General features: G+C 53.1%; 2 protein-coding genes across 6 annotated transcripts; one reads left to right on the top strand and one right to left on the bottom strand.

The window, feature by feature from the left end:
- Positions 1 to 37: 37 nt before the first annotated feature.
- Positions 38 to 21,168, top strand: PNPO (pyridoxamine 5'-phosphate oxidase). Of its 3 annotated transcripts, none has more exons than XM_027626018.1 (7): positions 38 to 303; positions 1,204 to 1,328; positions 2,934 to 3,033; positions 3,861 to 3,914; positions 4,150 to 4,278; positions 4,587 to 4,657; positions 21,031 to 21,168. In XM_027626018.1, exons 1-7 carry the CDS (start codon positions 166 to 168, stop codon positions 21,098 to 21,100), a joined length of 687 nt encoding a protein of 228 aa, XP_027481819.1. In that variant the 5' UTR covers positions 38 to 165; the 3' UTR covers positions 21,101 to 21,168. The 3 variants fall into 3 exon arrangements, with proteins under 3 accessions (XP_027481819.1, XP_027481816.1, XP_027481817.1); XM_027626015.2 differs by lacking the exon at positions 21,031 to 21,168 and adding an exon at positions 4,891 to 7,039; XM_027626016.2 differs by lacking the exons at positions 3,861 to 3,914; positions 21,031 to 21,168 and adding an exon at positions 4,891 to 7,039.
- Positions 9,409 to 21,050, bottom strand: PRR15L (proline rich 15 like). Of its 3 annotated transcripts, XM_027626020.1 has the most exons (3): positions 21,017 to 21,050; positions 14,350 to 14,580; positions 9,410 to 10,949 (listed from the first exon to the last, which is right to left on the bottom strand). In XM_027626020.1, exon 3 carries the CDS (start codon positions 10,917 to 10,919, stop codon positions 10,617 to 10,619), a length of 303 nt encoding a protein of 100 aa, XP_027481821.1. In that variant the 5' UTR covers positions 10,920 to 10,949; positions 14,350 to 14,580; positions 21,017 to 21,050; the 3' UTR covers positions 9,410 to 10,616. The 3 variants fall into 3 exon arrangements, with proteins under 3 accessions (XP_027481822.1, XP_027481821.1, XP_027481820.1); XM_027626021.2 differs by lacking the exons at positions 14,350 to 14,580; positions 21,017 to 21,050 and adding an exon at positions 12,433 to 13,795 and having other exon boundaries at positions 9,409 to 10,949; XM_027626019.1 differs by lacking the exon at positions 21,017 to 21,050 and having other exon boundaries at positions 14,350 to 14,710.
- Positions 21,169 to 21,194: the final 26 nt, after the last annotated feature.

Genomic DNA, 21,194 nt, shown 5'->3' with positions numbered 1-21,194 from the left:
CGACCCTGAGCTCCCATTGGCTCCGAGGACTTAGGACCTGTTAGCAGGGCCTGGCGACTGGCGAATTCTTCCTAACCCCCGGGTAAACTCCCGGGCTGAGAAACTGGTTCCGAACCCAACGGAACCCAGCGCTGGGCAACGCCGGGTCACGTGGCTGGCGGCCTCATGACGTGCGGGCTGCGAAGCGTCACCGTGACGTTCGGGCGACCTGCCGAGTGGCCTCGCTACCTCCACAAACTGTGCAGTGGCGGTGGCGTGATGGACCTGGGCCCTATGCGCAAGAGTTACCGCGGGGACCGAGAGGTGCGGCCACCGGGGCAGGGCCTCCCGCTGGGAGGGGTCCCCGAGTCATCCCGCGAGGGGAGGAACCCCATGGGGTGGGTTTGAGGTCACCCCGTAGGAGAAGGGGGTGCCAAGACAACCAATGAGGGGAGGAAGGGCTCTGGGGAAACAAGGACGAAGACAGGCAGCAGGTTGCAGTGGGTGAGAGCGCGAGCTCTGCAGGCGGCCCGGGGTGGATCCTGCCACTCACGGGGTGCATCACTTGGGTCATTAACAACCTCTCTGGGCCTCAGTTTCCTCACCTGGGAAGTGAGTACCTAACTCGCAGGGATGTTGTGGACTTTGATATTTGCAAAGTGCTTAGAACAGTGATAATCAGCTTCTAAATATTTGATAAGTAACACATGGGGGAGGAGTACTGACTCACGGAGGGAGGGGAGGAGAAAGCTCCTAGATCTCACTGCTGTCAGTCCTTCCCCTTACCTTTTGGAGAAGTTCTTTTCCTTATCCGTCCTCATAGGAGAAACCAACAGAACTCTTTTGGAATTGATGCTGGAGCTGCAGTTTCTAAATCTAGTTGTGTGTGAGCATTTCCAGAAATACTTGTTAAACATACAGTTTTTCACTGAACCTCAGACCTACTGAGAATTTGTGGGGGTGGAGCTGAGGAATATGGCTTTTTTTTTTTTAATGCTCCCCAAGTGATAGGTTTGACACTCATGACACGAAACTGAGTCATCCATCACTACTGTGGGACCTGGTGAGTTACACCACGTTTTTATGCCTCTGTCCTCACCTGTAAAATAGAGCTAGCAGAACCTACTTCCTGGGTACTGTTTTTTGTTATGAAAAGTGCCTGGAAGAGTACCACATACACAGTAAGAATTATATGTGTTTATTAAATAAAATCTCCTTTCCCAGGCATTTGAGGAGACTCAGCTGACCTCCCTGGACCCCATGAAGCAGTTTGCTGCCTGGTTTGAAGAGGCTGTTCAGTGTCCTGACATAGGGGAGGCTAATGCCATGTGTCTGGCTACCTGCACCAGGTGGGCATAGCCGTGGGCCTGTCTGTGGGTGGGTACAGGTGAAGTAGGAAACTTAGGAAGCTCTCAACTTGGTGGAATGCAAATTTATGGTTATAGCTGTGTTACTAACATGCTGTGTGGCCTCAGACAAGTTACTTGTCCTCTCTGGGCCTCGGTGTCCTTATCTGTAAGTCAAAGATCACACTTCACTTAATTCCATTTCAGTAATAAAATGTAGTGCCTCATTCATCTCTGCCCCTAACGCACTCACCCCCAGAACCCTTGTCTCCCTTATTTCCCCATTTACCCAGTTCCCATCTGTCCTTTAAGAGCTACATCTCCTGGAACCTCTCCATAAAGCTCTCTCCCTCTCCTGAAATCTAGCACAGTGCTCGGCTGTATTATTTATTTGACAATCATATACCCCTGAGACACCTCTTCCAGTAGCCTGTTATTCAACTCTTGTCCCCCCTCATTAAAGTGTAAGGCCTTGGGGTGCCTGGGTGGCTCAGTCGGTTAAGCATCTGACTCTTGGTTTCAGCTCAGGTCATGATCTCAGGGTCTTGGGATTGAGCCCCGCCTCAGGCTCCCTGCTCAGCTGGGAGTCTGCTTCTCCCTTTCCCTCTGCTCCTCCCACTCCCTCCCCAGCTTGCAAGCACACATGCGCTCTCTCTCCAATAAATAAATAAAATCTTTTTAAAAAATATTTTATTTAGGGGCGCCTGGGTGGCTCAGTCGTTAAGCTTCTGCCTTCAGCTCAGGTCACGATCCTAGGGTCCTGGGATCGAGCCCTGCATCGGGCTCCCTGATCTGCGGGAGGCCTGCTTCTCTCTCTCCCACTCCCCCTGCTTGTGTTCCCTCTCTCGCTGTGTCTCTCTCTGTCAAATACAATCTTTAAAAACAAAAAAAAGATTTTATTTATTTGAGAGAGAGAGAGAGAGCACGAGTGGGGGTAGGGGGGAGAGGGGAAGCAGCCTCCCCCCTGAGCAAGGAGCCCGATGCGGGGCTCGATCCCAGGACCCTGGGATCATGACCTGAACCGAAGGCAGATGCTTAATGGACTGAGCCACCCAGGCGCCCCTAAATAAAATCCTTAAAAAAAAAAAGTGTCAGGCCTTGAAGGCAGGGCTCTAGTACTGTGCCCCTGGATATCCCCCAGAGCTCTGAGCAGAGGTCCTAATGTAACTACCCCTTCTGTGATCACTAAGCATTGGCTGATTGTGTGCTGAGAGCGGTGGGGGGGGGGGGGGGGGGGGGGAGGAGAGAAAGAGATACAGATATCTTTTCTGGACACCAGGCCTATTGGATTAGAGTCTCCCCTTTATGACCTTATTTAATCTTAATTACCTCCCTAAAAGCTCTATTTCCAAATACAGCCACATTGAGGGTTAGGGCTTCAACCTAGAATTTTAGGGAGACACAGTTAGTCCGTAACAGGTCCCAGGCAGTGATGACATGCACCTCTAGGACAAATCCCCAGGGTGGGGGGAATGGGTAGCCTGCATGCCCAGACAGTGCAGAATAAGGGGGCACAGGTGTGGGGAGCTCAGGGGAGCACCTGGGGAGAGGGGTGGTAGCAAGGACAGTGATGTGGGTTCTGACCACATGCTCTGGTCTTTGCCCCAGAGACGGAAAACCCTCTGCCCGCATGGTGCTGCTGAAGGGCTTTGGCAAGGACGGCTTCCGCTTCTTCACTAACTTTGAGAGTCGGAAGGGAAAAGAGCTGGTGAGGGGCCTGCAGGGGCCAGCCCTGGCTTCCTTCGTCACCCTCCGGTGCCACCCCCGCCCCAACCCCTTTGCTGGCTGTGCTCAGGCACTGTCCTGCCTGTGGGCCTTGGCACTTGCCCTTCTCTTTGCTGTGAATGAGTGCTCTCTCTGACCACGCCGCCTCTGTCATCGGCTTCCCTAAGTAGCTCTTGTCCCTTTGGCCCTAAGCCCCCATGTTGCCTCCTCGGAAAAGTCCTCGATCCCCATGCTACATCAGCTGTTCACCTTCGTGGTAACTCATAACTTTACTTTCTGCCTTTTTTTCAGTTTATAAGTGTGCATTTGTTTGTGTGCTTATGTGATGGATATTTGTCTCCTCTGCTAAACACCCAGTAAGCTCTGTGGTGGCAGAGGCTGCTTCCGGTGTACCCCTGTTGTCCCCCCAGCACCTCTCCTGGTGTCAAGCCCAGAGTTGATACTTTGTGTACATTTGATTCATGAATCCAAAGGACTCCCCGAGTCCATGCCGGCCGCAGATGCATTTTTGAGGACTTGCAAATCTATGGATGAGAGAAATGGCAAGCCTCACTTTGGTGTCCATCTGGCTTAGGTTTTCAGCACGGCTCTAGCACTTCCTGTGTGAACTTGGGCAGGTTCCTTAACCTCTCGGAGTCTGTCTCCACACCTGTAAAAGCAGGCATACCTTTGAGGGTGTAAATGAGATGTGACAGTGAACGCATTCCCTGCGGGCCTGCCTGCTGCAGACTTCCTTGCCTCCTTTCTGCATGGTGGAGGTGTTCTCCCTGCTGTTTGGATGGCCGACTGTGAATTCTCTTTCATTTCCAGGACTCCAATCCCTTTGCTTCCCTTGTCTTCTACTGGGAGCCCCTCCACCGTCAGGTGAGCGAGCATTCCCAGGACAGCCTGGGGCCCGCTATGGGTGAGCCCAGTGGAGGGCCCCAGGCTGGACAAACAGCCTGCCTCTCAAATAGCTTCTTAATGAGCTGGTCTAGTTGGAGCCAGCAGTGGTGGGGCAGTGGAGAAGGGAAGAAAGAGAGGAAGGGGGCCTGTGTTGGTGGGGGGGGGGGGGGCAGATGGCATTGAATGCCAACTAGCCAGGGCCATCCTTGAGCAGGTGCGAGTGGAGGGCTCCGTGAAGAAGCTGCCTGAAGAGGAGGCTGAGTGCTACTTTCACTCCCGCCCCAAGAGCAGCCAGATTGGGGCTGTGGTCAGTCGCCAGAGTTCTGTGATCCCTGATCGGGAGGTGAGTTGGGCTCCTCCTTAGTTCTCTGGGTGGCAGGGGACTTAGCTCATCCCCCAACAGCTGTCCCCTGGGGGTGCCAGGGCCCTGTCTCTCCAGCAAAATGAAAGGATGGTCTCCCTAGGGGAGAGGGGGTAATGGTTTTCCTTTGTCTGACCCTCTGGTTGGACTGTGCTCCCAGAGGAGAGAGGCCAGCCTCCCTTGCTCACCTGCGTCCCCAGTGCCTGGCACACAGCACATTGCTTAGTAAATGGTTATTAAGTGATCACTGACCCGGTCTGGGCCTTTCTCTATTTCCTTCCCCTGGACAGTATCTGAGAAAGAAAAATGAGGAACTGGAGCAGCTCTACCGAGAACAAGAGGTGCCAAAGCCAAAGTACTGGTGAGTGATATCTGGTGGTCGTCCAGACAGGGGCCCCGGAACCCTCGTGTTTACTCAAAACCACTCTATCTGCAGAATTACAGATCCACTCCCCCCACCCCTCACCAGAAATCCTCATTGGATTCATCCCAGCAGCTTCCTTCAAGGGGCCCTGAGATGGCCTGGGGTGGGGACTGGGGGGTGACCTGCTGGAAGAATGCACAGAGCACCAAACCCACTGCCTCTCCTTGAAGGGGTGGCTACATCTTGTACCCACACGTAGTGGAGTTCTGGCAAGGCCAAACCAACCGTCTGCATGACCGGATCATCTTTCGGCGGGGCCTGCCAACAGAAGACTCCCCTTTGGGGCCCATGACCCACCGTGGGGAGGAAGACTGGCTCTATGAGAGACTTGCACCCTGACTCCCAATCTGCTGGCACCAACTGGACCTGGGGCCGGGTGCTAAGAGAGGGTGTGGGGTGGTGAAAGGGACCCTTCTGAACTCAGCCTATTTCCCCCCCCACCCCTTATATTTAAGGCTCTTCAGAGTTCAAGCTCCGAATTCTGTACTTTCAGTTGGCTCTCAAGTAGGTAGTCTAGTGGAGCATAAACAGTGGCGTAGAGAATCACAAATGGGAAAAAAAAAATCCCATAATTATTTTCTTGACCTTGAGTATGATTTATTGGAATAGCTCCCTCTAGAGGTAGTAGCTGGTGTGATTCCCTTTTCTAGTGACCCTGGGTGGGCCCCCGTGGCCCTGTCCACCAGGGTATGACTGAGTCATACTGCCCGAAGCTTACTGGTTCCAGCATAAGCACCTGAGCCAATCTGGCCGATCCGTTTTTTTCTTGTCAACAATTTGAAATTTGAAATGGAGAGACCCAGAGCATGAGAGGGATTGTAGCCAAGTCCTACGGTGGCAATGGCAGCCAAGAAGCAAGCCTCCAGGTGCTGTTCCTGTAACTCCCTGAGTGACCTTGGATCCCTCCTTCCCACGTCTGGGCTGTGTAACTCCTCCTCCTGCCTCAAAACACCCATCATCCCTGGTTTTGTTTTGGTTTTTGTTTTTTAAAGGAAGTTTTTGGCTTGAACTAGCCAGAATCACTTTTTGTTGCTTGCAACTAAAGGAAGCTTCATTAACTTACTTACTACTAGGGTATTTTTATAGCCCTGTACCCCACTGATAACTGCCTCCCGTTATCTGAAGCACAACAACGTGGAAAAGAGATGAAATGTATTCTCTGGAGCTCCAAGGAACCCAGAGGTGGGAGTTGCATGAACGTAGATTTTCCTCTCTCAATTCGGGGAGAGACTTCAGACAACCAGGGCTGCCTAAGAGGGAGTGGACTGTTAGGTAGCAAGTGTCTCCAGAAGTTTTCGATCCCTGGTAGTCAGGAGTTTTATAGAAGGGACTCATGTGCTGGTACCTATGAGCCAGGCAGATTTCAATCAAGCTTTACTTAACATATTTGTTTCTGAGAGCTACAGATGTGCGTACATACACATACATATGTATATTTCATTTTCCAGGTATAAAATTGTTATAGAGATGATACCTTTCTGACTACTCAGGCATCCCCTTCACCTACTCCCCGCCTCTGTGGATGATGACTCCTAGATACAGGTTTTCATCCATCCTGGAATTACCCAGGGAGCTTTAATCACACGTGATTTCACTGGTCTGAGTGAGATCTGAACTTCGGGTAACTTAAAAGCTCCCCAGGGAATTGTGTGCAGCCAAAAGTTGAGACCCCGGGTTTAGATCTACTCGGTGTGGTCCACAGACCAGCAGCAACACCGCTTGGGAGCCCACCTCAGACCCATGAATCCCATTCTGCATTTAATAAGTGCCCCCCCCCCCCAGTGACCGAATGCATTGTCCCCAACTTCCACAAACAAACGACCTCCCACCCTCACCACTGGATTCTTCATCAAGCCTGGGCTGAACCGTATTTGCACACTCCTTGAGCACAAGTCTGGTGACAAGGACAACTTGAATGAATGGCCTACAGGCCGGGCTGGGTAAATGTTTGCTGTGACTAAGCCAGAATCTGAGAACTATTATTTGTACGTGTTGGCATGGAACTTGCCAAGTCTGTACACGGTTTCATTCCACTGTGTGGGTGTGTACTCTGCTTCAGCGTCTGCCATTAAGTGGTTCCTCCAAGGGAGGCCCTCTTGGTGTTGATCCCCCTCATAAGCCCAAGTGCAGGAAGGCGCAATGCTAACCCTGTGGCCACTGAAGGAGAGGGTGCTGGGGTGCCCTTCTGTACTTTGTCCCGTTACTGGGAGCTCTGTATCCTCCACCCCCTAGCTCTGAGCCTGCTTTCAGCTGTCCCTTTCCTGTTCTTTGACAATCACTGTGCCAAGTCTGTAATAAAACTTCGTCAGCCGTGTGTGACATTAATGTTCAACCTGGCCTGGTCACTTCCTCCCATCCCCCACCAGCCCAGGAAGGAGGGAAGTTGGGGGGGTTAAGGGACCCCCTCCCACCTCACTCCTCCTCTCCCTAGAGGTAGGGCGGCCAGCAGGGGGAGCCTGCCGCCCAGGGTTGGCCTCTCCTGGGCAGTTGGAGCCGGCCCCTCCTGCCTCCCCCTTACCCCTGTTGGGTCGTGTCCCAGTGAAACTGTGGCCGATAACCCGTAGCCTCTCACAGCTCCTGCCTGTGTTTGCACTCTCGGTTCCTCCTCCTCTGGCCTCATGAAAGCTTGCAGCTGCCTCCCTCCAACTCCCTGGCCAGCCAGTTTGCCCTTTGGCTTTTAGCACACACCCACCCCCTGCCCCCCCAGCTTAGGGATATATGTGGGGGTTTCCCTGGAAGATTCCTGCGGACACCACTTAAAGGCTGGAGCAGGATCTCACGCACCAGGCAGAGGGGCTGTAGACCCTCTCACCTAAGAGGGGTAATGGTAGCCGTGTGGTGCCAGTATTGGTAGAAGCAGGGCTTGGTGGCCCAGGGCCCAGCCTCATTCCCAGCCCCCACCTCTGTCAAGGAACCTCAGGATGGGCTAAAGTGGCAGGCCCCTCTGGTCTGGTGTCTCAGAGGACACTCAGCCTCCGAGCTGGTTAGCTTTCCCCCATTGGTGCCAGAATCAGGATTCCCAGCCCCGGGCATTACCCTCTGCCACCCTACCTCCCCTTCTGCAGAAGGTGACTGGACTGCTTTCTTTGCTCTGAGCCTCAGTTTCCCATCCCCTGAGCAGAAGCGAATCAAGCATGGAGGGGGCTGTGGGCAGCAGTCGTTGCACAGGCCAGCTCTGGCTTCAGTCCCAGCTCCGCTGTGGCAAGCAGGTGGCTTCACTTCTCAGCCTCAACTCAGCTTGAAGATGGGGATAATGACAGCACCTGTCTCAGGTGATGAGGGGACTCACCAAGAAACCTCATGGAGTACTTGCCACAGGGCCTGGTCCATTGTAAGCTCTCGGCAAACCCTGGCTATTCACAGTGGACAGGGCTAGAGTAGGGGGGAAGGCAGCTCCTCCATGGGACATTTTATGGATTGGGTAATCAGAAGGACCCTAAAAAGTTCTATGTGGTGGGAGGGATAGGGGAAGAGGCCTTGGACACGCTTGAACCAGCCTGCCTTCCCTCCCTCCAGCTCCTGGTGGCCCTCACTCATCCTCAGAGTTCCCCCTGGCCTGGGTGAGGCCACCCAACAAAGGTCCCCTTGTACGGGTCTGTTTGTTGCGGTAATAAATTTCCTGAGCAACACTCCCTGGGGTGGGGTGGCCCGACAGCCTGCAAGAAACTGACCTGGAAGCTGCAGGACCACATTGCTTAGTGGCCACCTTGGTTTCTCCCTGTTCCTCCAAGAGCTCCAGATATGTGTCCCAATTTTTTCTAGCTCCCAGCTGCTGGGGCTTGAGAAAGATCTGGACCTAACAGCACAGGAAGCATACTCTTTCCTCTTCCTTAACCAGAAGCTGTGGGCTATGGTGGAGTTCCTTAATAAAGGAAGGGGGAGGAAACCAATATTAACTGAGCACCTACTATAGGACTGCTTATGGGGCACTTAATACTGACCATTCCCACGAAATACATATTACAGAAGAGGAACCCGAGGTTCAGAGGACGTTTTTAAAAAAGTATTCCCGGGGCGCCTGGGTGCCTCCGATGGTTAAGCGTCTGCCTTCGGCTCAGGTCATGATCCCAGGGTCCTGGGATCGAGCCCCACATCGGGCTCCTGGCTCAGCGAGAAGCCTGCTTCTCCCTCTCCCTCTGCCTCTCTCCCTGCTCATGCTTTCTCTCTCTCTCTCTCTCTCTGTGTCTCAAATGAATAAATAAAATCTTTAAAAAAATAAAAAAGTATTCCCCAGGGCGCCTGGGTGGCTCAATTGGTTAGGCGACTGCCTTCGGCTCAGGTCATGATCCCAGAGTTTGGGATCGAGTCCCGCATCAGGATTCCCTGCTCAGCAGGGAGCATGCTTCTCCCTCTGACCCCTTCCCTCTCATGCTCTGTCTCTCTCTCTCTCAAATAAAATCTTTAAAAAAAAAAAAGGTATTGGGCACCTGGGTGGCTCAGTCGTTAAGCGTTAAGTCGTTAAGTCGTTCGGCTCAGGTCGTGATGCCAGGGTCCTGGGATTGAGCCCCGCATCAGGCTCCCTGCTCAGCGGGAAGCCTGCTCCTCCCTCTCCCACTCCCCCTGCTTGTGTTCCCTCTCTCTCTGTCTCTCTCTCTGTCAAATAAATAAATAAAAATCTTTAAAAAAAAAAGTATTCCCCAAATCACCCAGCTACTAAGCGGTGGAACGAGAATTTGAGTCCTGATCCTAAACCAAACACCCGCAACTGTGGGGTCAGTCACCAAAGGTCTCCTCCACTCTCTAGAGCCCCTGATGGTCTCTCTGTTGACCACTGAGCTGAAACTGCCTCTTCCTTTGCTGTATTTTTATACTGACAACCCCCTTTCTTTTTTAATAAAAAAGATCTTATTTTTAATAATCTATAGACCCAATGTGGGGCTTGAACTTACAACCCTCGGATCAAGAGTCACGTGCTCTACCGACTGAGCCAGCCAGGCACCCCCTGGGGACCCTTCCTGATGCTTGACAGGAACCCTGAGCACTTCACTTACAGGCAGGGAATAAAGGCATGAGAAACAGTCCTCAGGAAATGTAAGACAAAAGCATAAATAGGTTCTCTGCTTTTGCAGCATTGTTTATTACAAAGAGAGAAACCTACAATTACTATTTTTTTAAACAAAATTCAAAGCTCCAGGACTCATCTCTGGGGCTTGTCCTTCTTAAATACCAGTAGGAGGGGAGAAGAGAGCTGACTGCTTTTAGGTCCTACCACAGCTTCCCTACCTGCTCCCCAAATTTGGACCCATGAGCCAGTGCAGCATCCCTTTGAGGAGGTGTGCAGGAACCCTTGGGGTCCCTCACCTGGATTTCTGCAGCAGCACCCCTCCCCACCAGAGTGCCAGTGACCTCCTCTCCCTGCACACCTGGGAGCAAGTTCCAGGAAATTTCCCTCTTGTGGTAGGAGGTGAGCTCAAGTTCAGGGTCTCGGCCTCCTCCAGCTCCAGGAAACCACTCCATCATGTGGCTTCAGGAAAAGTCACGCTCAGAATTGGTCCAGGGAACAGTTGTGGGAGCAGAAATCGAAACTCACCCTTGACCCTGTGCCCCCCGGAGGAGGCGAAATCTGTCCGCCCCCTCCCTCCGTCCCTCACCATGCCCACCTCCCTGCCGGCGCCACGACTTTGAGGAGGGCTGTCCTTCCTGGGTGGGACTTTTCATCCTTGGACTGGAGTGCCTTTGTACGTGCTGGGGGACGTGGGGGGAACCTGGGAGAACCCAGACCTTCCAGAAAGCTGAGGCACATAAATACAAACCTAAAACCAGCCATTTCCTGCCAGCAGGCATCAACTGCCCCCAGGGCGTTAGCTGTGGCCAAGGAGGCCGGCGTGGCAAGCTCCTGTCTCAGATCCGGCTGACGGCAGGAGTAGGGAGGTGTCCGCGTCCTTCTTGGGCCCCCTCACTGTCCGTTGCCCTCCCTGTCGTCAAAGAGGTTGGGGTTCTCTGCCAACGTGGCCCGGACTTTCTTCTTCTCCTTGAAACGGCCCGAATTGGAGACTTTGACGTGCTTGCCTTTTGTATTCTTGTCCACAATCTTCTCCAGGCGGGTGTTAAAGTTGCCGTTGGGGCCCCCGCCCTCGGGCCTCGGGGCCTCAGCGCTGCCCTCCGTTTGAGCATAGGTGTCAGGGATCTCATACAGCACCTTGGGAGCTGATTTCTTTTTCCGGAGGAAGGTCAGCTTCCACCAGCCGGCCTCGGTCATGGTGGTCCCTGGAGCCGAGAGGGGTGCTTCCTGCAGGAGCGGGGTGGGACAGTGAAAGGGGTCAGTGGGGAGAAAGGGGGTGCCCTGGAGCAGCCCTCTCTAAACTCCTAATCATAGGCTATTTTAAGGGTCCAGGCCTGAGGAGCGCCTGGGTGGCTCAGTCGTTAAGCGTCTGCCTTCGGCTCAGGTCACGGTCCCAGGGTCCTGGGATCCAGCCCCGCATCGGGCTCCCTGCTCGGCGGGAAGCCTGCTTCTCCCTCTCCCACTCCCCCTGCTGTGTTCCCTCTCTCACGTTCCCTCTCTCTGTCAAATAAGTAAAATAAAATCTTAAAAGAAAAAAAAAAGAGTCCAGGCCCGAAAGGATTGAAGGTGGGGGCCAAATGAACCCGGGGTTCAGATAAGCGCTACAACAGGAGAAGAGGGGGGTCTGGGGAATGAGTGGCATCAGATGGACAGAAACACCCTGTGCATTTTGCCTAGAATTCATTACAAAATAAAGAGGATTTATGATTTGGAGAGTAATTTGGACTTCCCAGTGGGGACCAGGAGTGAAGGAGCTGTTGTGGTTTTTTTCTAAGTGGGAGGAGCCTCAGGGCAGGCAGGGGAAGTCCTGGGGACTGTACCAGCCTCGTGACCTCTAGCAAGGTACTTCTCTGGACCTCAGTGTCCTCACCTGTCCCTTTCCGCGCTAACATTTAGCTCTAACGTTAGTCCCTGCCCTCAGAGGGAGGCACGCTCTGCACAGTAATACATGATAACGGTAATAATTACTGAGGGACGGCTACTTTCCCCACCTAGCTTCCATGAGGACAGGAGTTTGCAGGGGAGCTGAAAATCTGGAGGGAGGTTTGGTGGGGTCACAAGGTCCACATGAGATAAGGTTATCACAGGCCAGACTCTCCACAAGGAACCCAGTGGAAGTGGGGCTTGGGGGCTGACATCCAGGCTTCTCCACTGACAAGCGATGTGCCCTGTGGTGATGTGGCCCCACATGGAGGTGGCCTCATCTTTTACTCATTTCCACAGAGGTGCTGTCTGAGTTAGTGGAAGTTCTGGGAGATGAGTCGGCTGGGACATCGTTGGCAGGTGGGGCGTGTAAGATGGAAGGAGACAGCAGACTGGAGGAGTTCTGAGCAGCGGAAGGGCAGGCCGAGGGGTGAGAAATCAAGGCATCTCTGGGCCTGGAGAGGTCCTGGTTCTCAGGACCCTGCATGTGGCTGGGAAGGGTCCTGGGGAGGGGGCAATAGCCCAGAAAGCTAGATGGTCAGGCGGCCCAAACACAGGCGAATAGATCACCTCCTTTTAAAAACTGATAGTCTTAACTACATTTTCTAAAAAGACCAGAAAGAAATACGACAAATGATGAATAGTGGTTTTCTTTACGGAGAAGGAATAGAGGATGTTTTCTTCCAGTATTTCTGATTTCTAGACATTCCATAATGAGGGTGGATTTTTTTTTTTTTTTAGAGGGGGAGCAAATCAAATTTGGGGAAAAAGAAAGCAGGATACTGACCTAGGCTTGGAATGGGTTGAGTGTCTGCCTCCGTGGGCCCGTTGCTGCTGTTGTCCCCTGTCCCTCCACATACTCAGCCTCATGCCCAGAGCGCATGCCTGATGGATTCCTTCCTACCTCTTGTATGGGAAGTAGATCCCACATTGCTAGCTCTGTCCCTCCAGCTGAGTTCAAGTAGCGGGAGAAACCCCGGGGAGATCTTGTGCAGCTCCCACTTAGAAAGCGGAGGAGGGGGTGAGAGTGGCCGGGGAAATACTTTCAGGGCACCCTGGAGAGGCGAGTGCATGAAGGGGACAGCCTGAGAGTTCTGCTTTGGCAGCTTGCCCCGCCTAGGCTTAGCACAACCTTGCACAGAACTTGGTGTTCCGTTTCTGGAAGGAGTTGTGGGGAGGGCACTTGCTTGGCCCGTGGGTGCCACTCGCCTGGTCCGGGGCAAGGCCTATGACCCCACCACCGCCCATCCAGGGTTGGATGGGAGGAACTCAGGGAGTGGAGGATCCGGCTCGTGAGCTGACAGTAACCATCTGACTGCCCACCTCCTTGAGAGGTCGTTCTTCTGCCCCTGCGGCTAAAACACACCTGCTTTAGCGGGTGCCACAGATCGGCATCCACAGGGCTTAACTCTCCTTGGAATGAAGGAAGTGACAGATCACCAGGAACTTATCAGTAAACCACAGAGAAACAGGAATAGCCCTTGGACCCTGCCCTGGGGCCTCCACCATGGCACGAAGGCATCTGTTGGCCTTGAACTCTAGTCTAAGATGCCTTTTGCTGTTCCTTCTGTCCAAGAGGACATAGAAGCCCCAGTAAGAGGTGTCTGCCCCTTTTCGGCAGGACTGACATATGAAAGTCTGAACAGAACAGATAAATTAGAGGACTATTCTTTGTTTTACAAACTAACCGAACTATAAGATTCTTTTAAGTAGTGAGCCACGCCAAGGTAGTATAAAATCTGATTTGCTTTACATCAAAAAAGTGCTGTGATATCAAAAGCTATCGAAAGTTGGAAAGAGCACTATAGCTACAACTGTATGCCCAGGCTGAGCCACAGAAGGCCGGAGGGGGCTGGGGCGGGGGTGTACTTGGGATTTCAAGCGGACCCAGCATTTAGTGACATGTGGTGAGCCGCGCCGTCGGCCTGCACGGGGGCCCTTAGCTGGCCAAGCTGAGGGCTGGGCCCTTGCCCTGGGGCCCTGCAATCCGGGGGAAGATAGAAATCAGCCCTGAGGGTGCTAAATACACCTCTGCTCTTTGCACAATTTCAGAGCCCAGCCTGCCACCCCTCCCCTAGGACAGCCAACCCTATGGCAAGCATGTGGCCAGCCCAAGACAGGCCCCACTGCCCCGGCTGAGTTCTGTGAACTGCTCTTGTCCAGACTGGGCAGGGCCCCTTCTGAGCTGGAATGAGTTAACCATTGACTGTGTTGGAGGTGGCGGGCGGGGGGGGGGGGGGGGGGGGGGGGGCGGGCGGTGCGGAGGGGAGTTGAGGAAGCAAGTCAGCTTCTGGGCTTTAAGACAACACTCAGAACCCCCCAGCCCATATCCCTCCGCAGGGCCCCTGATGGCACTTCTCCATTCTGGATAAGACTGGGGTACCCAGGAGAGGAACAGGGAGACGTCCCTATCAGATAGCCAGGAACATCCTCCAGGCTGGGGGGTAGGCTCCAGCTTAGCAAGCGTTAATGGAGAACTGCTCAGGACTGAAACTTTCCCAGAAAGAGCTCTGCTGGAGGCCTGGATTGACTCCAAGAGCCGGTGGGATGAGTCTGACTTCTGCCTACCCACCTAGGGAGAGATGGGAGCCCACTTGCCTGGGCTCCCCTTCCCAGTTAAGCTTGTCAGCGACAGAGGCAGAACCGGGTGCCCTGACCGGGCTCTGTGCCTTGGTTTCCCCACCCGCTCTCCCTCTTCCTGTACCTGTAATCCTGACTGCTTTGGGCTGGAGGCGAGACCTTCCTCAGAGAAGGAGCTGAGTGTAGCAGCTGCTCAGGCAGGAGACTGGGAGAGGCAGGGGTGCCTCCAGGGTGCCGCGCCGGGCAAGGCTCAGGCCAGGAGAGCTGGGTGGGAGCAGCTGCACGGCAGGTGCAAGAGAAACAGGTGCAGGAGCGGGTACCTGCTCCACTGCGGCTCTGGGGAGTCAAGGTGAACCTGAAACCCAGCCCCTCCCGGCTAAGTAAACAGAAGCAGAGGCCGGATCGGGCTGATGAATATTCATTACTCCAGAAATCCAATCCCAGTGCCCCTGCACCCACCCAGAAGCCAGGGTCCTCCAGGGATCGCCTCCGAGAGAAGAGGAAACCCCAAGGGAAGTCTGGAGAGGGGAAACAAGGGAGCCTCTCTCCTGTTTCCCCATTATCATGGGCCTGGTTGCACCCCACAGCCATAGCCAAGGTCACCCTCACCCATTTCATGCCCCGAAGAGGCTCAGACCCTCTCCAGCACGTACCACCTCTGGACGTTGCCCCAGGCACAATGGAGAAAGGGTTAAGCACCGCTGCTCCCATTGGCCGGGTGGGACGGGGTGCACCCCAGCTTCTTTGAACTCGGGAGCCGAAACCAGTCCCTGGTTAAACTGGTTGGCAGACCGGTTCCCAGGCTGTCCGCTCCACCCCAAAGCTCAATGCTCCTCAAGTGGGCACAGGGTGCGTGGCTGGGGTTCCCTCCTGACCTGAGGGGCCCTTCCTCAAGTTGGGGGGTGCGGTGGTCACTGGCGCTGCCCTGGGCCAGCCTCTTGAGACCCAACCACCCTCAAAGAGGGGCAGGGGGGCATTTGTATTTGTGAGGTGGGAAGAGAGGGAAAGGCATGAAGGCAGAGTTGTGTGCACACACATCCTCCCGGATCACTGACCACCCCTCCTGCAAATCTGCATTAGTCCAGGTGGTGCGTGGCCTGGCATGGTGTCCCGCCCGGGGCTGCCTTTGCATCTCACTCTGGCTCACGTTGGCATTCTCCCTCCCCTAGGGCAGGCATCCCTGGAGAGTGGGAAACATTCGCTGCACGGTCAGCGTACCCACTGCTGCCTGTCCCAGGGCTGCCCAGCTTTGACGCTCAATCCACCCACCCAGCTACCTTCCTCCAAGGACTGAGTGGGTATTTGCCGGGCTCTGAGTGAGGCACTGGGTGGAGAAAAGGCAAATGATTCCCCGTTTCCTTGGGTTCCTCCTCCCCTCAAACAACTCCCAAACTAACCAACTCTCAAACCCACCCTACCATTTCCAACCCTGCTTCTACTCGGTTCAGCTTCTCATGGCCTTGTGAGTTCATATTCCCTGCCTTCCTAAACAGCCATCCTGCCCCTAGGCCTCAAGTGCACAGTCCTTCAAAGGCCCCTCCCCATTACCCATAGTGGAACCCACTGGGCCTTGGCCCTCTTGGGATGGGCCTCTCCCAACCCTCCATGAATACTCTCACTAGTCCCTTTCTCTGCCTACCTTCCTGGGTGCAGAAGCTGTCCAGGAGGGTGAGATTCGGAGTGCATTCTGTGCTCTTGGTCAGGAACAGCCTCCTGGGTAAACCAAGACAAACCCCTATTCATCCCTTAAGACCCTAATTCATTATTATGCCTCCTATGCCACCAGGAATTGTTTTGGTCCTACAGAGTTTGCTCATATGCTTCTATTTAACGTGATATATACCAGCAAAACCTCTTCGGGTCCCCTCCCTCCTTGGGAGCTTGTACTATCACCTTGCTTTGCTGCCCCCCCAAAAACCAACAAAAAACATGATATATACCAGAATTGATTATATATATGTGTATGTGCACACATATATACATATATAGTGTTGTAATGATCTAGTCATACATTTGGCTCCCTTAGAGAATTTTAGCTCCTTGAGCCAAGAATTATCTACCACTGATAGAGACCTGACATAGTAGGGACTTAATGCAAACTTTAAACACAACACAAATGGGAAATAAAAGTCCCGTCTTTTCCCTGAGAAATTCTTAATCTAGCCTGTTGCCCGTGTCCCACTCTTCCTGGGTCAGGTAAATGTGAGAGAAAACCCATCTATTTTACTTGTGATTTCAGCTACAGCAGGCTTGCTCTTAATGATCATCTTCCCAGGGGTTTATGTGAATTAAGGATATTATTTTGCAAGGTCCTCTGGCCTCCAGTAAGAAGTGCACACAGTTGGAGCTCTGGCTGGCTCAGGCGGTGGAGCATGCAACTCTTGATTTCGGGGTCGTGGGCTTGAGTCCCACATTGGGTATGAAGATTATTTAAAAATAAAATCTTTGAAAAAAAAAAAAGAAGGCTACAAGGTTGTCTCAGGGAGGTGCCCACAGCTTTCTAGATCTGTCACTTTCTCTGAAAGCCCCATCTCTTTGAGAGCAGATGCCCAGTCTAGAAGACACCAGAAGAGGCTAAACACTCATCCCAGCCCAGGTGTCAGGAAGAGACTGGAGGGATGGTGGGATGGGCCCCAACCTGGGGTACAGTAACCAAGGGTCAGGTCACCAATTCTATGTGTACTAGAAGGGCTCCTACTAGAGGCACTCATCCCTCAGCCTCCTTGGCTCCAAAATCTAGGCCTTTCTGCTGCCTGGGACATAGGGGGGGCCAGAATCCTGTTCTCTGACCCCCACCTTGGAGAAGGCACCCCAGTGAGAACTGCAGTGGGCAGGATTCGGTGGATACCCACCTGTGGCCTGCCACTGGAGAAGGCCACCAGAACCAAAAGCAGGCTGTGGAAGCTCTGGCCCACCCTCCTGAGAGGGACCAGCCTGGGAAGTCCCGCCCAACCCTTGGCCTTCAGGGGATTTATTTCTGGGAAGAGCAGTGTTGGGAGGGGAGTTTGAGATAAGGCTATAAACTATGCATGTCTTTTAAACAGGCTGCTTTATTGCTTTATAATTTTTTTAACCTTTAAATGCACCTCCTTTGGAGTGCCTGGTTGGCTCAGTCAGTTGAGTGGCTGACTTTTGATTTCGGCTCAGGTCGTGGTCTCAGGGTCATGGGATTGGGCCCGTGGTGGACTCCAAGCTCAGCACCGGGTCTACTTGAGATTCTCTCTCCTTCCCTCTCCTCCTGCCCTCCCCTTCCCCCGCCTGCCCTCAAGCGCACTCTCTCTCTAAAATAAATACATAAAATCTTTAAAAATAAACAAAATAAATGCACCTCCCTAAAACTAGTTTCAAGTATGATATTTCATATACAAACGTGCAATGTGCATATCTTCGGAAATTTGTCCTTGTTGAGGGAAGCACGTTAAATACACCTAGGGAGCCCCAGAGGGCCTTGGTGCCCTATTGTGTCACAAAGACACAGGGCCCCATTGGATTACAGGGGGCTGGTTCTAAGTCCCGAGCTGTAGAAGGAGGGATGCAGAAAAGAGCTGGGGAAGGTGCAGCCCTTCCCCCAGACCAAGTGACCCCAGTCCCCACTCATTACTAAATGCCTGCCTGCACACAGCACACCTCTTATTCCTTCGTTTATGAGCATCCATTAAGCACCTGACATTCAGTGTCAGGTGTCATACAGGTGCTGGGGTTATAGACATGAACACACCTGTACTCCCTGCCTGCAAGGTGCTCACAGACTAGGCATGGAGAGGGACTGAATAAAAACTACCCAGAAACCACACTACAAACACCAAGAGGCCCACCCGAGGCTGCTGAGTTTCCAGGGTTTCAGCCCAGCAGGCAGACACACACACACACACACACACACACACACACACACAGACACGTGCACATGCACGTGCGCACGCACGCTCACACACACACACCCCAGTCGGTCTGGCTGTGAGCAAACACACAGAAACACAGACCATAAAGTAATAACCTATGGAGGATAAAAGAAATTGATTATTTGAATGTCAAGGGTAAGTAAGCCTTTTTATGGCTATTGTAGAAAGATAAGTAATGGGTGTTCTTGCCCAGAATGAGGGCTGGTAAGAAAGAACTTTGGAACGGGACAGGGTCTGCAAGGGGGGGTTCCAAGTATCTGGCACAACAACTGGGGAGAAAGTGGGTATCAGGCTGAAGAGGAGGGAGGAGAGACCCGAGACCCAGAGCTGAGGTGGCTGAGTGGAGTGAGCGGGTAGGTAGGGCTGAGGGAGAAGCCGCATCCCACGGAGAACAAGAATGCAGGCTGGGGAGCCTGACAGGCCGGGTTTGAATCCCAGCCCCACCAACTACCAGCTATATGATCTTGGACAAGTTACTGAACTTAGCTTTGGCTCCCTTACCTTTTATTTTTTTTAAAGATTTTATTTATTTATTCATGAAAGAGAGAGAGAGAGAGAGGCAGAGGGAGAAGCAGGCTCCCAAGGAGCAGGGAGCCCGATGTGGGACTCGATCCCAGGACCCTGGGATCATGACCTGAGCCGAAGGCAGACGCTCAACCATCTGAGCCACCCAGGCACCCTGGCTCCCTTACCTTTTAAAATCTGGCTCACAAGAGTACCCACATCATATGGTTGTTGGAAGGATCAAATTAGATAAGGCTTGTAAAATATTTAGGTCTACATGGGCACGTGGCGCACGGTTATCACTTCACAAGGAAGCTAACAACAACAACAAAGGATAGTCAGGCAGCCTGCGGGCATAGCACCCTGGGGCCCTGCACTTCCCGTCCAAAGCTGGCACTGGCCTGCCCTGTCCTCCACTTCCCTCAACGTGCTGCCCTTTCGCCAGCGTCCCATCTGCTAAATCAGCAGAGAATTGTGAGAATCACAGTCAGAAGCATCCCACATGCCACCTTCCAACGGCTGGCAGCCCCGAGGACCTGATGCCCTGGAGGCCAGACCACTAATGTGCTTCTCTGCCCGTAGGCCCCCTGAGGTTCCCTCTGGCCTTCGGAAAGGACAAACACAGCAGAACGCTGCCCAAAGCCCACACTCGTACGCTGGCTTGGGCAGCCACCCTGAGCTGAGGCCAGCAGCAAGGCACAGCTATCCTCAAACCTCCTTCTGTTACACGAGTCACCCCCCCGCCCCCGGCGCTGTGGGTGGGGTGACGTGCTGGTGGTCTCTGCCTCCACCAACTCACCCTGCCCTACCCTGCCCTGCCCCACCTGTTGGTTAAAGGAGGAGGGATCCACCTTGAGGGTGGGGCAGGGCCTGCTTCTTGGGCTGTCCCAGGGAGCCAGGAACACATAGTTGGAGCCCAGTGAGTGTTTGTTTAATCACAGGGGAGCCCCAGCAATTCTTCCAGCCTGAGTCAGGATTCTGAGATGGGAGCCAAATTCCCATGAGAGAGCCCTGAAGAGGCCCCTAGTTCTGCCCTATGAGCCATTTCCAGGGAAATCTTTCAACCCATTTTATAATAATGACGATTAATGTTCCCACACACACACGAGTCTGCAAAGCCTGAGAGATATATTAAAGCATGTTGGAAACTGTAAAGAGTTATATACATCTAGTTTGTTCATTTAAGCCCATAAACAGAAATACCAAGATAATCAGGATAGGTGCTATCTCCACATTGAGGAAACTGGCTGGCAGAGGTTATGGAAATAGTCCAAGATCTCACTGGGCAGAAATCTGGGTCTTCTCACTGCTGTACCACACCATGCAGTTCAGTAACAAATTTACTGGGTCCCAAGTGCTGTGCTGGGGCAGAGGTGGGGGGTTCTTTAGAAAGAACCAGGTGGAGCCTTGGGGAGGAGCTAACATCCTGGAAAGGGAGGGGCCCCAAATGGCATACTCAGCCCCAGTGATCTATCCTTGGCCCACCTAGTCTCCTCACTCTAGCCATTCCTTGCCCAGTCTCATGCCCTCCCTCAGCTTCAGCCACTGCATGGATTACAGATCAGCCAGCCTGTGGCTCTCCAAAGCTGTATCCCTAGCCTCAGGGCTCCCCTGAACTCCAAAGCTATAGACCCAAGTGTCTCCTGCATACTTTTCACGTGGGGTCCTCCCAGCACCACTAACTGCATAAGTTCAAAGCCAAGATGCCCTCCTCCCAATACCTGCTCAGCATCCTGCATCCCTGTTGCAGGTGGTGACACTCCCAATCCAACCACCTAGGTTTCATCCTTGCTGTCTATTTCCCCCATCCACACGGCCATTTGATGGCCAAGTTCTGTCCATTTCCCTCTAAAACATCTCTCAAATCCAGCCCTGCCCCCCTCCCCTGTCTTGTCCCAGGTCAGGCCCTAACCTCTGCATAATAACTTCCTGACAGTCTCCCTGTCTCCAGTCTTACCTCCCATGAATCCATTCTCCTAGCAGTCAATCTAAATAGGTCCCTCCCTGCTTCAAGCCCTTCAAACCCTCCAGTGGTTCCTCTGGGTCTGCAGGGGTGAAGTCCAAGTTCCTTAATGAGGCTCCTCCCTATGATATGACCTTTTCACCTTTACAGTCTCCTCATTGGCCACTCCTTGCCTCAAAACTTTTACTGCACAGGGGCTGGCCAGCCTTGTGATGCCACTGGCATCATCAGTGTGAGACCTGTCCAAGTGCCTTCTTGAAATTCTTCCATTTTTTTAAACAAGGGGCCCTGCATTTTCATTTTGCGCTGGGCCCCACCAATTGTTTCCAGTCTTGCCTGCCTGTTGTTCCTTGCACCCCTCTTGCAGTTCGTGCCCTCAAAGCTTTGTGCAGTCTCCTCCACCTGGGACACCCCTCCGCACATACCCCTCTTTCTGCAGCTCTTCAAGACTCAATTTTGGTGTTATCTTTGGGATGCCTCCTTCCCCTTCCCTAATCATCCACACGTAGCAGGTGCTCAACACATGTCTGTCAGATAAACTGAACGGGAAGGCAAAGTGTCACAAGTGCCACAAGAGACCTACAAACTACTACAGACGGTAAA

The sequence above is a fragment of the Zalophus californianus genome, chromosome 16 (genome assembly GCF_009762305.2).
Source record: "Zalophus californianus isolate mZalCal1 chromosome 16, mZalCal1.pri.v2, whole genome shotgun sequence".
NCBI lineage: Eukaryota > Metazoa > Chordata > Mammalia > Carnivora > Otariidae > Zalophus > Zalophus californianus.
Note: the sequence above shows the minus strand (reverse complement) of the source record. Positions and strands in the feature narration are given on the sequence as shown.

Bases quoted from the DNA above. Each gene is read 5' to 3' on its own strand.
- PNPO (XM_027626015.2), top strand. From the start codon at position 166: ATGACGTGCGGGCTGCGAAGCGTCACCGTGACGTTCGGGCGACCTGCC. The intron at 304-1,203 runs GTGCGGCCACCG...CTCCTTTCCCAG, and splicing joins GTTACCGCGGGGACCGAGAG to GCATTTGAGGAGACTCAGCT. The intron at 3,915-4,149 runs GTGAGCGAGCAT...ATCCTTGAGCAG, and splicing joins GGGAGCCCCTCCACCGTCAG to GTGCGAGTGGAGGGCTCCGT.
- PRR15L (XM_027626020.1), bottom strand. From the start codon at position 10,919: ATGACCGAGGCCGGCTGGTGGAAGCTGACCTTCCTCCGGAAAAAGAAA.